This window comes from Synchiropus splendidus, chromosome 5 (genome assembly GCF_027744825.2).
Source record: "Synchiropus splendidus isolate RoL2022-P1 chromosome 5, RoL_Sspl_1.0, whole genome shotgun sequence".
Classification (NCBI taxonomy): domain Eukaryota; kingdom Metazoa; phylum Chordata; class Actinopteri; order Syngnathiformes; family Callionymidae; genus Synchiropus; species Synchiropus splendidus.
Window position 1 is genome coordinate 16420434 of NC_071338.1, and position 17539 is coordinate 16437972.

Here is a 17539-nt window from a genome sequence, read left to right on the forward strand (position 1 = left end):
TCAGAGCACGCAGCTGAGACCGAAGGGAGAAGCGATTGCACTCACACTTGTGTACCCGCTGCAGTACAAAAGACGTCTGTTACTCCCACGCCATTATCAGCCTCCGTCACAACTTGCGTTGCTTTAGCTGCAGCTGAGCAATCGTGCCCTGACACCCTCTCTTTTTGGATTCCCCCTCATCAAGGGACAGTTATGGCCCTCATGACTGTTGCTAAGACGCGACGCTGCGGGGAAGGCTCGTGTGCGTCATGCGCCTCTGTAGGCATCGCACAGCAGTCTGGTGACTCAGCAAGCTGATTTGAGTTTGCGTGAGGAGAGAAAGATGCAGCTGTCTGGATGAGTGACTCATCTCTGATGTGACATGCCGACTGTGTGTCAGTCATCGGACGCATATCGGTAAACAATTCTTGGATAACCGGCTTTCTAGCAAGGGATAGAAGTTTCCTCTGTCTTTTTTGGTATAATGAAAAAACATGAATACAGACTTTGATTTGGTTGCGATGTAATGCTGATTTATTGTTTTAAGTTCCTGGAATGCGTCTATTTTGAAATAAGGGTGTTGCATTGTTTTGATGATGTGACTGAGCTGGTGTCACGTTGCCTTCATGGCCTGAGGAATGCCTCTTTCATCAACAGCAATTCACACCTCCTAAAAAAGACTCCAGTGCTGCATGATTGGAATAACTGGGAATTGTGGGATTTCCCGTCCTTTGGAAGGGTATCATGGAAAACTGGCCACAATATTAATGCCTTTCCTCTTCAGGACATTTCACTTATGAAATTCATGCCGAAACTTCTTATGGTTATATTGTGGTTTATTAGATTGTTTTTTACAAATCATGAATTGGTGTGTAGACAGTGTGGTGTAGGCATGACTTCAATACCCATGAAAATCTGAATCTATTGTCATATGAATACCCATCCAATCCATCTCATACACAATTCCAAATGGTTACATACCCAGCTGTTGTCCACCAAGTATCACTGTATTAAACCACTGACAATCTGCATCGACTGACTGTTCAGGAAAGACAGACCTTTCCCTGGTAGTCTAGTTGCTAACCTGAATCAACAGCAGTTTAAGCAGACAAGCAGAGCATGAGTTTTTCAGACTTCTGTTCCGCCAATGGCGTCCGTTGCCTTGTCGCCATTAGAGTTACGTGCTGTATATAGACGGGACGGGGATGCAGTGCTTGGCTTTAAGCAAAGGAGGGTACTGTGGCAGCAACCAGTTAAGTATTTTATTTCCCATTTATCCTAAATGGCAAATACGGTTGTGCAAACTGCATGTGTATTGTTTTTTATATCGGATTTAAAGTACGCTCCACAAGCTTCTCCCCATGTAACTGGGATCATTTTTCGTTTCCATACAGAGGATTCACTGAAATCGCCTGCTCACCAAAGAGCTATTCATTTGCTGAGCAGCCTTTATGACCAATTTTGAAAGCGCTTTCATGTAGTGACATGAATGGCGGCTAAATCCTCCTTCAAGACTGGAATTGATTGATTCAATCAACTGACAGACCTGAGCCGACTCCATTAAACGGTCGACTCTGCGCAGGAATCTGCTTCTCATCATCCTCTGATGAGTCTGTAGGTCTCCTTTTGAATCCATCCATCACCGTGTAGCACGGGAGATGATTCATAAATGATGATCGAGTTCCTCCAACTGTTTTGGTCCAGTATGGTTGACATTGTCACTGACAGTTTGACCATCGAAACATAATTTTCTGTTAGCTGTGTGTGATTACCTCCAAAGGACGTTCAAACATTTCTTGTCCTGAAAGGACCTGTTGGTTACACACTAATTTTTCATATGACTTTCAGTGATTTTCTCCTGCTATTTTTGTTTTCTATTTTTTGGTAAATTTGCCTTCACACGCAGCATGGGATCAGAGAAAGGCTTTTAGCTTTTAAAATGTCATTGATCGTAATGAGCTCAATGGGGCAGCAGGTGGCAGAACTTGCCCTCACAACAGACACAGTAGGAAGTAGGAAGAAAAGGAGCTGCAGTTCTCATAATGGAATCACAAATCCTTTGATTGACTAGTGGACCCTGGTGGTGACCCAAACCAGCACCAGAAGGATTTCATCTGATCATTGTGTCATCATTTCCTTAGAATTTCATTGAAATCCATTCATTTATTTTGAGCCATGTAGCTAACAGATATATAAATGTGAACAATGTCATTGCCTCAAGATAGATTTTATTTTATTTTTTAAAGCAGTCATTTTAATAGAGCTTTTGTGTTTATTGTAAGGACAGTAAGATTAAAATCTAATACAGTAATAGGATCTCTATTGTAAGTAACATTTTCAAAAAGTGTTACATTGTCTTGGTTTGGAGTCTTTTGTTGTTACTCAGCTCAAGTGACCTTTTTTTTTAAAAATCTATTTCTTCCGTGACTTGAAGCCGTGACATGTGGAATTAGTTGTTTTAAGAACAAGAACAGACGTTTTTCATTGCCTTCCTTTGGTCATACTCTCCTTCATCTGCCCTTCCTGACCTCATCGTAGCTCTTGTTTGATTGACAGCGGCCCATTTCGCCCAGTATATAATTATATCCCAACCCCTCAATTTACCTGCTGCGGAAACGACTTCAAAGGTCTGCTCACAATAGCCTCTGATGAACTTCTCGTTCCTGTGTGTCAATTGAAAAGATCAAGTCTTAATGTTGCAGCTGGAAGGATTTCTTTAAAGTCGCTTTATCACTGTGTCTTATTATAGAAGCCTTTGTGGTTTAAAAACAACTAGGGTGTAATGTGTGGTCTTGTTCTCTCGTAACACCATGCGAGCATGTTCATACAGGACGTCTTTGAAGTCCTCTCACCTGTTGTAAGCCATCACAGGAGCAGTGATTCACCTGATAAGTAGCATCGCAGGAAAACCCGCCGCTCTGTTTACAGTGAAGAATCCAAGGTCACGCCGGTGTCATGCGTCACCACGCATGGTCCGTGTCTGTTTCATCTACTGAGAGTCGTCCAAGCCCGCCCACTTACACATGTGTTGAAGCTGCAGGTGAGAGAGCGGGGCAAAATTACAGGTTCTGTCTCAGCCTCCAGTTTTGTTTGTTGAAACTACCATTCTGAAGGCAGTGAATGGCATTTGTTAGCCGCAGCAAGACCAGACGTCACATTCCTCTAAAAAATTCCTAAATCTAGATAAAGCTCCTCAACGCTGCCAAAGTTTCATCATCAGTTGTCTGTGCCTTTATCGACATTTCCTTTATTCTTAATTGATAAAGTTGAATAAGAGAAACTTGTGTTACAAACCCTGTATGGAAACAGAAAAATACATGAATCTACAGTACAGTCAAAGCTTGGACTTCTCATTGGCAATAATGCAGTGATGCATACTTTGTTTTTAAATAGCGAAATACAACAATTTGTTTTACAGATGCACAAAGAAAATATTGGATTTAGATTGACTTATCACGATAAACACAACTCAACTTTTAAATAATGATCCTGCTTATTTAAAATCATGTACTCAAGGTGTTTTGTTCTTTTTATCAACATGTAGTGGCAACTGTTCTTTTGAGAAGACAAACATTTCGATCAAAACAACGGCAAGTAAAAGTAAAAGTGCTAAACCCTCAAAAGGCACTTTTCCTAACTTTCATTGGGCTGCATTGTTTTAACTTAGTGGTATATCCACTGAATACTGTGGCACAATATCACAGTTTTAGGAGTTCTAAGTCACAAGAACATCAAGTGGCCAGAACAACGTGGAGTTTTGAGTTGTGCAACGCAAGTGTGTGTTGTGATTTACCGCTCAGTGCAGCAGTGGAAGACGCTGTGCAGCGGGCCACTGATCTTGGTGCGCAGTGGTCTTTAGGGTCGACTGGAGGGGAGTAGAGAGAAGAGACGTGATGTTTTCTGTACTTATACTGGCTCTGGACTGAGGCATGTTGGGGCAGGTTGTCTTCTAAGATGCTGAACGTACTGACAATGCAGTGATTGGACCTTAAAATGTGAGTGAGGAACAACTCTCAAGAAGAACATTGTGATCATCAACTAGAATTGTTTAACTCGTATCCACCCTGTTTCTGCTCAAGAGATGAACTTTTTCCAACAACCATTCCATGTAAACAATCATTTTGAGTGTCCCAAATCTTAAAACATTTATACCGGGTACAAGTTCTTACAGACATTTATACCGGGTACAAGTTACAGGGATTTTGGAAGCTAATTATGAAGAAATTGGGATTATTCCGTTGCCCACTCCCCTCCTCCCTGCCGGCAGTGAAGAGTCTTTTCTGTCCCCAGAGAGTGATGTCAGCATGGCCCATTGAAAACAGCCGCCGTGCGCCCCGAGATGAATGCCCTGGCGGAGCACAATGGCCCAAATTTGAATACCACGCGGATATACGCCAGATCGCAGTCCCAACAAAAGAAAGAGAGCCACTCAGCTCTCATTCAACCACGTTGTTATTTTATTAGAGTCGTAAATTCGCCTCTATCATTCGGGGCTTTTGTAGTTTTTCAAGTGTTTTGGGAGTTGAGTCCGCAAGTGAGTACTTTGGGGATTGTTTTGCGAAGTCATTCTTTTTTTGTTGGACCATTACTGAGCAGTGCGTTTGTCTGTCTGACCACAGATCTACACGGACTGGGCTAACCACTACCTTGCTAAATCGGGACACAAGCGTCTGATCAAGGACCTTCAGACGGATGTAACGGATGGAGTTCTTCTGGCGGAGATCATTCAGGTTGTAGGTAAGGAACTTATATCTCTGACACAAGTGAAAATGTGCTTTGGAAAGCAATGCCTGTTCCATTATTAACCTTTTTAAAACATAGTTTTAATATAGACAAGCACATTGTAGTTTTGAAAATGCGTTGTTGCAGAATCTTAATCATTGTTGTCTTTAAATGGTCAACTCTGTATGAGATCCTGTTGTGGATAAGAACAACTACATTCCTGCTTCTTCTTATATTTGAAAGTGAGATTTAATTTCTGATGGAAAAAATATATTGGTGCTCAATTCATGTCTGTTAAGTCACTGCTGAGGTCTGTTTATTTGCTTTTGTGTGACTGATAAATGCTTCCAAATTTCTAGAACTTGGTGTTGTTGTTTTTTTTTATATTAGTTGTCATGCGACAACATGTTACAAGGAGCGTTCTAATGACTAATCTGAGAGTTCTGACTTCCACATTGTATAGATGACACATTAATCAAAGCTCAAGACACACAGAGTGTTTGTCACACTCTCTACACTGCATCATCATCAGTCTTGTCACTTCATCTCTCCGTTCTCAGTCTGTTGCTTCTGCTGTCCTTGGCCCCTCGAGGCTGGACTTGGCAGACACCAGCTGACCGCTGACTCAGCATGTCATGACTGGCTCATCCTTCAGCTTTGACCCATATTCTTCATTTCCTCAAGTCTTTACTGTATTGTACTGCAACGAGAAGAGGATCATTGTTTTGCATGTGATGTTGCTGCATGGTCATGCAACTGGGAGTAAGTCATTTACCTGGATACTTCTATTGAGTTAACCTCCATCTGTGACTGATCAAGTGAAACAGTGAGATGATGTGATGTTGGTTGTGTAACATGTAGTTTTCTCACTGTAAATGTCTTTTCATAATCGTGATACTTCATTTATCAGCTGTAACATTTGATGGTGTTGCTCCTCAAACTACAGACCAGCCTCAGTTAACAAGTGTTATCTAGAATGAGAAGCTGTGAGAGTGATACTTCAACGTTCAATGAAGCACAATAGTTGAGTATCAAACATGATGGAAAACCAATTTGTCCCCTTGGCTTCTTATTTGGAGGAATATGTGATATTTCCCCACAAAATGATTTCTTATGGAGATGAAGGCAAAGCATCAGGGCCCAACAAAGTTTCTCTGCCAGGAGAGGAGGCCATTGGGATCCAGAAACCAAAGTCTAAATTTGCATGCATGTTCAATGAATACGTCCCTGAGCGTCTGGTCACCTGTTCTCTGTTGACGTTCTGTCCCCCTGGTGGACAACTTCTCTCCGAACAATGTAGATGTAACTGGATCAGCAGGCTTGTTTTGGAACTGAGGCAGAAATTGAACGTGGCACCTGTTGATATCTTTGGCTAGATTATATTCAAGGTCACAGTACAAAAGCTGGGCAGTGGAATCCGGGTCATGAATGTTGGAAAAATGTCCGCCTGTGTGATGCTAATTAGAGCTCCGTGTGTGTATTTCATGTGACCGTGTAACCTATTTTATTCAGGACAGCACTTCTACTAAAGGGTTTTCTTTTCATTTGAGGAGGCCGGAACCAGGGCCGTGCACTTTTGGTTGGTAGCACCTTTTTTTGGCAAGTTCAAAGCCTGGCTTCTGAGGCTGACTGCCACTGGAATGCAGTGATGGGGCTCGTGTAGTGCGAGAGAATTTGGCGAGAGTGTAGATCGACTAGTGTGGCTGCAGAGGTGAGAGGGCAGAAGCAGTCAAGTGAGATAGACATGAGATGGTGTTGTAGTGCGGCAACTGCGGACACACAGGCAAAAACTGTCCATTTTGAGTGCTTTCATGTCAATAAAAGATGTGACTAGTTCATGATTCAAGTTCAGAACATTGCAGAGTTTGATCAGTCAGTCTTGATGCTGGAGCTTGTTTTCAAAACTAGTTTAGAAGTGATCCTCATGCATTTTTATGCCGGGTGCACCACTGACCTTTCTATGGCGCAGACAGCACCACCGCACCCACGACTCATAGACTGGTGCTGCTTATGTTTCTGAGGTAACCACAGGAGCCGTCCAGGGTGGTAGTGAGATCTTGTTAGCCCATCTTTGGTCTGAACCTCAGTTATGTCACACTAGATGGTGTTCAGACGTCCACTAAGATAGAGAATTGTGCTGCATGCTTTGCTGGAAAAAGTCAAAACTAAAGAAAGGTCGACTGATCACAATGTGAAACGTGGCAGACCTATCCAATACGATAAACCCGCCAATAAACCTTTTTACCTTTCAACGTGTGCCTCATATTTTTCACGACGAGACTACCCAAGTTGCGTCTTTATTTTTCAATGTTATGAGAACAACCTAGTACTGTTCCACACGCTCAGCAGTGTGTGGTGGTCAATACACTGCCACAGTTTTGGTCGACAGGAAAAACAACACATTTATTCACCAGAACCAGCAAGCTGTGTTTTCCCACCATGTAGGTGGCGGGCGGTTTGCTCTCTGTGACGGAGCTGCACTCTGGGCCGGTCAGACCTCCTGATGCTGTTGGCACAGTTGTCAGTCCTGTCTCAGCTGCTCGGGGCTGGGCCTCAGCAGCAGAGAGGAATCCCTGACATCACACACCTTCTGAAAAGGGGCAGCTCATCGCTCCCATGTTGGTCGGGCCCCCGGTGGCCCCATTCCCATTTGCTGTGACCAGATAGTGTTTCATGTCCCAGGCAGACAGGGTGGGGGGAGAGGTGGGGTCACAGTCACCGGCATGAACACCCCTGCTCTCCTCACTCAGCCAAAACACACACACACATCTCCGGTGGAAATGAGGAGGATTACATTTACAGAAGACCTAATTCCTTTTATTTCTTTTCTCTCCTGCAGCCAATGAGAAAATTGGCGACATCAATGGCTGTCCCAAGAGCCGCTCTCAGATGGTAAGTGATTTCTCCTTGTTTGTTCTGGCAGGAAGCTGTAAATTTCTGTGTTTGTGTGCCGCAGTACGTCTTTTATCGGTGTCCCGTGCTGGGATTCACAATGGATGGGAATCTTAAGTCTATTTATTTTAACTTTGGTGGTGTTCGTGGGCTGCCGTCTGTGAAACCTCTGGCTCAGACCACTGGCACTTGGCGCTTAGTTGAAAGCAGCTCTGGTTTTTGGACCTGCTACTTTAACTGGTTACCCTTCCAAAGCACTTTGCCATCTCCACTGATGAGAGCGACCTGGGAGCATCACCACCGATGACAAAGAAAATGTTTACAACCATGGCTTTATTTTCCTTTCCCGACGTTTGGCTGGAATTTAGCGGTGCACGGTGGGGAGTTCCGTGTTTTCACAGTTCTGTGTCCAGTGTGGGAAATAAGTCGACAGTCCTGAAGCTGCCCTCCGCTGAACGTGATGGGTCATAAATTGGGCCAGTGTGCCAGCTGAGGGAGCTATTTTTGGGCACCAGCCAGAAACACACACACTCAGACGCGCACAGACCATTAACAACTGAAAGGAGGAGGGAGCAGAGCCAGCTGATGCCAAAACATCCAGGCGAAGCATCACTTCACTAGAATTCAGTTTTTAGCTTTCTTCGATTAACAGCTCAAATAATCTATTATTAAATTACAAATAACCTTATACACTAAATAAATGCAGTGCTTCTTTTTTAATTTAGCATTTTCTATTTTTTTTTATTTGATGCTCACTACCACAAAGTGTTCTTTTATTAATATTTCATACCTTTTTATCTAATTGTAATGCCAATATTAGGTTTAAAAATGACCCTAGAAACATCTGAATTTCTGGAACCATTTATGTCTTGTTGTTAAGGTTTGTGTTTTGATCCTTTGTATGAAGGAAAACAGCAATCTTAAATGGTTCAAAGGACATGCGTCTAATTATTGTCACGCTGAAATGTGCAGTTGTTGTTGTGGTCACATGGCCACCTGAAGAGTACAGACGATCTGTTGATAGCGCAAGACAAATGCATATTTGAAGAATGAACAGTTGAAGATGCGTTCATGAGCGAGTTATTTTTTATCACACAAAGAAAGAGAAAACATTGTATTAGCTGTCAGGCAGCCGTAGTGTCTTCAAAAACATCACATGACCAGCATCTATGTCCGTCCAGAAACACCATCTGACTGGTGTTTATCACTCTGACTTTGATAACCTTCTATTCCACTTGACAGCAGTTGATTTTTCTTTGTTTTTGCAGCAAGATATTTAAATTCATCTCCCCACTTTTATATCAAACACATATAAATAGAATGTTGAATCCCAAAGAGAAAATGTTCTCCTTTTCAAATTTCCAGAGGTAAGCTGTGTGTTGAGATTCTTCCGCAAAAATCTTCAAAGACTCGTCTTCTTCAAAGTAAAATCCCAATCAGCCGAGCAGTGCTTAACTCATCTATAGACCCGCTTCTGCTGCTGCGGTGGTTTCACAGAACTTTACTAACTTGACTCTTATTTTAAACTTGCTTCCTGAGTAAATATGTAACAAGGCCCCAGAGGTGTCGCACTTTCACTCTGTTCTCACAGCGATTGCCAGGCTGCCTTTTCAGAGCTGGGTGAAGTGGCTGTTTTTACAACTGTCACACTCCTGTTAAAAAACTCCCCCATTGTCCAGATATTGCTTTGCCACCCAGAGAGGGTGTGTGTATGTTTTACCCCCACGCCAGGGTGTTGATGTGACAGCAGGCTGTTAAAACCCAACGAGCTGTCAGCCACCCAGACGTGGATGGATGGTCTTATCTATCGGACTAGTTGTGAGGCTGCTATCACTTGGATTTATATGCCCAGACTATCAATAAAGCGGGGAACTGAAACCAATATCAAATCTTGGGTAAGTTGTTACTTTATTTATTGATTCGCTGTGAAGTTAAAGTCCAATCGAAATGTTGCAGATTCCAGCCGATACATCAGAACACTCTTTCACCTACAGTTCCAGCCCTTCTGGCTGAGGCTTGAGATTGTAACCACTTCTTGTCTTGATGTGTGTCAGCATTGAGTCTTATGCCAGAGACTTTGTATGGAATTCCAAATGGAGTATTTGTCCTATAGTCTAGATGTTCTGTCGTGTATGTGTCCAACTACAGTTGGTAGAAAGAATCGGACACTCAGATATGCGATTGAGTTTGTTCTGAGTGAAAATAGTTGCCCTATAGCAAGGAACAGTCTGCGGAAATGAATGCAGGTCTGCGCACCTCTGGAGGAACGATGCCATAAGGTGATGTTAAGTTGGCATGAGAAGCGACTATTCTGTTAACTGCATCTGAATGGCAGGGCACATTTTCATTTGAACTGCTTGAGCCAACTCTACTATTACTCTGACTTCATGGTCTCACGTTATTCCATCATATCATCAGCAGATGTAAATAAGATGATGGGCACATATCAGGTTACAGAGTAGTGCAATACAGTGAATGTGGACGTTCTTTGGGTGTTTTTGATACGCATGTCTTTACATACATACTATAAGGCATTACTTTCTGATGTAGCAAAGTACCGTCCAACTGTCACTAATACATGTTACAATTCATCTCTACTTTTGCTAAAGAGAGCATGCTCTCATTGTTTTCAGTAAAGTGTGCAAAGAGCATCAAAGTGTGGTGCACTGTGTGTATGAAAACAACAGATTTCACTGTCCTGGCAAAATAATTTATCAACTCATGAGCATCAAGCTAGTTACCAAAATGAAGGAATGAGATTGGAAACAAGGAAAATAAATTCATTAGTAATGGAAAAAAAGCACTAACTCCTACTCCATTGACTTCACAAGATACAGTGTCTGTCACTTCATGTACTGCGCCATGGGCTGTAGTTGTGGCCAGTATATTGTTGTGATAGTAGCCTTTGGTTGTCACTATGTTGTACCACAACACCTCTTACAAGATAATAATGTGTAATATGCTGCATTAAAATCAAACACTATGCCAAATCTGTATTTTCCATTTGTGATACTCTAATGGAAGTAATTACTCTAAGATGACACCACCAAGTAATAAATAATGCATTCTGTTTTCAAAGTAACTTGCCTCATAAAGCACTTGTGCGTGTTGGCTCGTGATTTCAGTTAAAATCCGGTGATCAGGACTTGGACTGTCACTGTATCCGTGCAACCAAGTAAACACAACCTGCTGTTTCTTTTTTGTTTTTTTTTTCATTGTATATTCTACCGCTGTGCTGGAATCTTGTTTGGTCATGAATCGGCATAATTTGAAATGCAACAGAAGGTCACTGCTGCAGCAGAGAGAGAAATGTCATGTTGACTGCTCAGCAAAAGTAATGTGGGACTCCCAAATGTATGGAGAACTGATAAAACCTGCCCACATGTCAGGAGTTTTCAAAAGGACGTGTGGCGAAGATGATGTTGCCTGAGCTGGATTAGGGAGTGTTGAAACGATGATGAAATGCAGTTGCTACTTGTTGTTTGCCGTCAGTGTGGTTGAGATTCCACCCTGAGCTGCTTGAGCTGCGCCGTCTGACACTGCTTTTATTTGCTGAGCTTATTTCACATGACATTTGTCTTCACGCCATGCGCACAAGCACTTCCTCCTTCCTTAGACACACATGAAATAATATCAGCTGTGCAATGGGAGGTGGCGAGTGTTCAGAGAGCCTGTGGCTGCTGCAGAGCAGAGCTGGTGATGGTCTGTGTGGAGCTGTAGGATCAAAACATCTGGGCAGGTACGCGTTAGGTCTACTCATAGTTGGCATTCTGTATATATATATATATATATATATATATATATATATATATATATATATATATATATATATATATATATATATATATATATGTCTTTTTATCGGCATGTTTACAAAACATGGTTTGCTCTGCTGCAGTTTGATAAGCTTGTGCAGTCGTTCATTTGTTGTCATAGGGATGGCGTTCATGAAGGCATTAAATTAGCATTATAAACATACTATCTGCCGTATGTCTTCCTCCCACCACAAAGTTTTAGCTGGGTCACCTTTAATAGCAGCATGTGCCAACAGCTGTTGAAGGGTCAGAGGTCCCCCCAGTGACACCCTGTCTCCATGCATTTGTGTAAAGTCTACAAGTCGATTGACTCAAGGGGTCGCAGAGTTCAAACTAAGAGCTGTAGATTTATGTCTTCCTAGTAAAGAGAGAGATGGATCTGATCAAATGAGCATGTGAGATGAAGCAGCATGATCATATTCTTAACTGTTTCTTTATTTAAACATCTTTCATAGCACCTCAAGACGTCAGCTAAAACCATCCAAGAGACGAGCCAAGTTTATTTTTGTAGCACTGCTCACACACAAGAAAAAAAAAATGCCTGCTGCTTGACAGCATGTTAGCTCTGAAACAGTCTCGATTTTTAGAACTGAACATGAAACGGGCAGTAATGTGACTTTTTAATCGGCATGTGTGGTGATTGTGACTCTCATTTAAGCATCAATGAGTGTAAAATTTGGTCAGTATATTGCTTTGGTGCTTCATGTTGTTTTTGTTTTTACTGTAAGTGCTGCACAACTGCTAATAAACCACTGTAACAATGGCTACTTGCTGGGGTTGAAGGTCAGAATTTTCCCCCTCTATGCAGTGAGTGAATTGAATTTATACTTGTGGAGCTCCAGCCAAATCAACTTCAACTATCATTGCACTGTTGGAAATCTCCTACCTACTGAGCCACAGGCCGTGCTGTAGGTCAGGTTATTTATAAGACTCATTAATCTGAGGAGAGTCGAGTCGCAGCAGACTCCTCATTAACAAGACTCAACCAGTTAAGAGGGTCCATTTGTGCTTATTGTTGCCATATATCTGCATGCCTCCTTAATGTTAGAGCTTTTAGTGTAGATTTTCATTTGCCTGGAGGTGCAAATCTCTCTTAACTGCAGTCAATGTGTCCCACTTCACATGTGCCAGGCTCCACTAATGCTGCACCTGGTAGGCTATTAAAACGGTTGGTAAACTTTGATCATCGCCCATCAGCTCCTATGACGTCTTTCATACAGCTGACATTATCAGGATCAGGAAGCGGAGCCGCTGTATAATGGGTCACATGAGCCATAAACCAAGGCACTCGGCCCATAAACTCTCTCGCAGACAAGTGACAGATCAGCAGTCGGCCCTGGTGCCAGCCGCTGTCATAGCGACAGTGACGACATATTTAGGGTCCTGTCCAGGACAAAATTGTGCTGACCATGTCCGTGCCACTTCTGGTGATGACAGAGCCGGACCTCGATAAATTCTCTGTAGATTGAAGTGGACCTCTCTGTACAGGTCTCAGTTGTGGATGCAGAACTTGATATCAAGGTCTCAACATCCAGGCCCTTGACCAGGTTTACAGGAAGGGTCTTCCCTCCATCAATATGGGGTCTTTGCATTCTTCTTTCCCCATCTCTGTGTTTGATCAATATGTTTGATCAATATTCATCTGCACTCTCATGTAGAGAGGTTGAAGCGTTATTTATTATTCTTGGGAGGAGTTTCATCTGTCACGATGCATTAGTGCTCACCATGGGAAGTTTCAGTGATGAACATTGCAAACATAGCTCTTGGTTACCGTGCAAATAAGTCAGTGTGTTCACGTTGGTTACAAGGAAGTACTGTAAGTTTGGAACCATCGGCGCCACTGTCCGAAGTGGTATAAATGAATAGTTCCGGGAGAAGCTGGTGAACCTCTGGCTTTTTAAGATCAATGCACCAACAGTTTTAGCGTTGTCAACAGCAAAACATTGGTGGGCGATTGTCCTTGAGCAAGGCAGCAAATGGCTTCATGTGTTCTTGTGGAAGTCAGCAGTTGCCCTTCTGCGCCATCACTCTTGTTCCGTGAACATGTCACTGTAACAAGCAAGACGTCTGTAATGTTCAGATGAATGAAGGTTTACAGTGGCCCATCTTTCTGTGTCCAGATTGAGAACATTGACGCCTGCCTGAGTTTCCTGGCAGCCAAAGGAGTCAATATCCAGGGTCTGTCTGCAGAAGGTAGGTCAATCTAATTCAGATATGGTTGTTTATCTATGTTATCCCACTGTACTGCTGTGTATCTGTCTTTAAAAGAGGTACTTTATTTCCCATGAATGCCTGAGGAAAACATGTTTTCTATGTCGGTGAAATCGCCATTGGCCATGTCGCTGCTTGGGCATGTGATTTTAGGTGTATTTGAGGTTGTTGAGAAACGGATCGAGATAGTGCAGTGGTTTTAAGTTCTCCCAGCACGACTTAAACTTCAATTCTGTTGTCAGCATGTCATCTCGCTGAATGATGAGCCACTCATGTTCCTTGGTCTCGCAGACATTCGGAATGGCAATCTGAAAGCCATCCTCGGACTCTTCTTCAGCCTGTCTCGGTACAAGCAGCAGCAGCAGCACGGCCAGAGGCAGAACTCTCAGCCTGCTGTGTCTTCCACCACCCACCGTGAGAGTTCACATCCTCCACTGAGCCATCAGAGCAGCGCCCCGGCCCAGCTCAGCCACTCCACGCATGGGACGCCCACTCACTCAGCACAGAAAGCAGCACAAGCCGAGATGCAGTCCAGGTGAAGCAGCTTCTCGACGGCGGCCGAGATTTGAGAAATGACCAGTGTGATGTTTCTTTTTGCCACCTTCATCTCCTCACTAAACATTCCTCTCAAGTTTCTTCATTCACACTTGAACGACCTGTCCTCCCACGTTTCTCTTCTCTCTAGGAATGGCTCTCAGAGTAAACTACTCAAGTTTTCCCTCGGTCAGAAAAAGACCTCTAGGTCAGCGGCTTTGCCTTTCCTGTCTTTGATTCCCTCCTCCTTCCTCTCAACCACCTGCTTGCTGATGGAGTGAAATTTCTTCCAACTCAAACACTCAGAGAACTAATCAAAGCTGTAGCTTTATTTAGACGTTAGTGGAAGTTGTTGGGTTTTTTTTTCTGTAAAGTCATAAGAGGGTTGGTCAAGTAGCTGTGCTTCACTTTTTAACACATCGCTCTATGTTTGTTAAAGTGACATCCTGTCTGGATTTATATTTTGTTTCATTTTGTTGGCTGTGTTCTAACACAGTGGAACGTCTCCTATCTCAACCAAGCAAGATGAGATTTTATATTTATATTTCTTTCCGACAAAAGTGTATTCACAACATACAAAAAAGAAGCAAATGGGTCAATATAAAACATGTTATTTAAATCTATATTCTGACAATAGTGAAGAAGTACTGATGCAGCACAGGATGAGCGTGTTGTTACTAATATTTTTTTTATGAGCCAAAGTTGTCCAAACGCTGAATTCATTGTGATTAGTACTCTGTTTGTTTGGTACAAATTTCACTCTAAAGAAATCCCACCCAGATCCTGGAGATGAGAAAGTAGACATTGCCTCTAATACCAAGACACTTATTCTGCGCTGAAGGTTTCGCTTCACTTTTGCAGTCTTGGATTAAGGGCATTCTCTACAGAGAGATGTGCATGAGCGGTAGTGATGAACAGATCTGGCTTTAGCCTCCATTTTAGGACAGTGTGTGCCTCAGTCGTCAAGCTTGTTAAATGGACTGTAAAAGACCTTTAGATGACCTTTAACTGTGTGTGTCTGCTTGTGTGTGAGATGGAATCCTTCATGTAATCCGGTGTTAACAGACCGCAAAGAGTGAATTCACATCCCGGATGCAGGATGTGATGTCAAAATTCTCTTAAGTGCATTCAGTTTTCTTTTTTTTTAGCTTGTTTTTAGTTAGCATGTGTTGTAAAATTAATTATATTTGCCGCAATGCACCTTGAAATTGGATTAAGAACCTTTTTGCATGCTGTCTGTGCGAAAGTGCACCTGTTCCATTCACTTGAGGCGACATTGCCCTCTAGTGGAAGACAACTCAAACTACAATGCCTGATTGCTCACGTTGGGAATTGTCATTGAACTACTATTGAAATGGATTTGAATCGAGAATTTCGTCTTGAAATGATTGGTTAGCTGCCACTGCACTCTGGCAGTTCAGGCGCCACGTGACTGCATCCACTGCATTAAAGTGGCGGCATTAAATTCAAGTTGGATTCAAGTCGAGCTGAGCCAAAGGACAGTAGTAGATTGCAGTAGACAATGACAGTAGAGGTTATACTGCATTAGCTGCTTTGCTATCGGCCAATTGTCAAACCCTAGGGGCAAATATGGCCATGAAGTCAATTTATGTGGCACTAAAATACCTAGGTCACTTCCATTGCGTGGTGATACCATGACCTTCAGAGACTAGAGTTTTGCTCCTTGACAGGTTGCTTTTATACCAAGGCAACATAAACAGTTCATCTGGAACCTCTCCCAGGGTGTTGTTTGCGTTATACGGCAGAAGTATTTTTAAACTCGCCACAGAAATGCTTTATGCTAGCATCAGCCTCTGATAGCAAGAAAGGGACGTAAAGTTATTTCCTGCTGGAGAATACCAGATCACACTTCTATTACCTTTTCAGCATGACACCCGGAGTGAACCCAGTATTGCTATTTTACTTTACCAATTGCAAGATAAATGTGTTCCTCTTGGCTAAATTACATATAGAAATGAGTTTCATTTATGTGTGCGGGTCCAAACAGGCTTAATCTACCTATCAGTGTTTCACCCGAAGGTCCCAGCAACAAGGCCACCTGTGAATTTGCATCACATTAGCTGTCTATCATTTTCTTATGTGCAGTAGATGAAGGCTTCGTGTCTGGAGACAGCGTTTCAGTTTACTGTCATCACAGAGATGTTGGAGAGAGACTCCATACATGTCCTGTAGTCCGTCTGATCCCAGAGGCGGCACAGGTGATGAGTTCATGCACGCCTGTAAAACCCGTACGTCTCCTTCAGATCTCTGTAGTCACAGCAGCTGAGTGTACCTTTGTTGCAATTCCAGGCCGCAGATTTTGAGCCTCAGGTTTACCCAGATGTAAATGTTTATCTTGGAGGCAGTTTCCATTCACTGAAGGTCTGATGATGATGTTGGCGAAGTATGAGCTTTGTTTCCAGATTATTTTGGCAAATTCACTATTTGACACTTTTGAGCCCAGCTGCTGGAAAAATAGAACTCCACTTGTGGAGGCAGATGGCTGACTCATGTTGTGATATCTGGGGTCCAGGGCCATTCATCTTGCTCCCATTCATCATGCAAATCATTATGACACAAGCTGACTTTCGATCACGTTAAAATCCATTCAAAAATCCATACAAAACACTCCCAATTTTTGTCAATGGATTTATTCTATAATTATATATGGATATTATATATATATATATATATATATATATATATATATATATATATATATATATATATATATAGAGAGAGAGAGAGAGAGAGAGAGAGAGAGAGAGAGAGAGAGAGAATGTTTGAATATATATACGTTTCAATGTTTGATTTTATAACAAACTCTTTAAGCATCTGCTTTATTTTCTGCTGCACTTGAAGCTGTTCAATGTGTCCTTAGAACAGCAAGTAGCCATGAAATCCCTTCTCTAGTGTTTTTTGGGCGACAGCAGGACCAACTCAACCTCGGTCTTTAATCCTGCTCCCCCAGACTGGAACTTTGCCAGTTTGGTGCCAGGAACATTACAAAGATTTGCTTTGTGTATATCCTCTCTGTCAGTTTGAATTAACCAAGGCTCCCTGACCCCTGTGGGTTTTAGACGTGTGTTTTGCCGTGCAGTGATTAAAAAGAAATGATTCACTTGATGTGCTTATTTTACTTTCTTTGGTGTATGAAAGTATAATCTTTTCCTTTCAACTGCTTCCTCCCTCACTCTTCCTCGCCACTTCCATCAGACTTCCCGGCCCAACAGCGAGGGTGTCCACTGCGGGCAGTGACCTCACCCCGAGAGCCTCGGTCAGTGCTGCCGGGAACAGACGAAGCCAGGGGTTCGGCGAGAAAACCAAAGCAAACCTGAATAAGGGTGAGACTCATTTCTAAATTCTACTCCTAAACTTTAAGATGC

General features: G+C 42.6%; 1 protein-coding gene across 7 annotated transcripts in view; it reads left to right on the forward strand.

Moving 5' to 3' along the window:
* Positions 1-17539, forward strand: part of nav2a (neuron navigator 2a) — a 140314-nt gene that overhangs the window by 76956 nt on the left and 45819 nt on the right. For 6 of the 7 annotated variants that reach the window (XM_053864278.1, XM_053864275.1, XM_053864277.1 and 3 more), the window contains exons 2-7: positions 4599-4716; positions 7541-7593; positions 13529-13601; positions 13911-14154; positions 14305-14361; positions 17370-17497. In XM_053864278.1, coding sequence (XP_053720253.1) covers positions 4599-4716; positions 7541-7593; positions 13529-13601; positions 13911-14154; positions 14305-14361; positions 17370-17497 — 673 coding nt within the window. The remainder of the gene's footprint in view (positions 1-4598; positions 4717-7540; positions 7594-13528; positions 13602-13910; positions 14155-14304; positions 14362-17369; positions 17498-17539) is intronic. The other variant, XM_053864276.1, reaches the window with a different exon arrangement.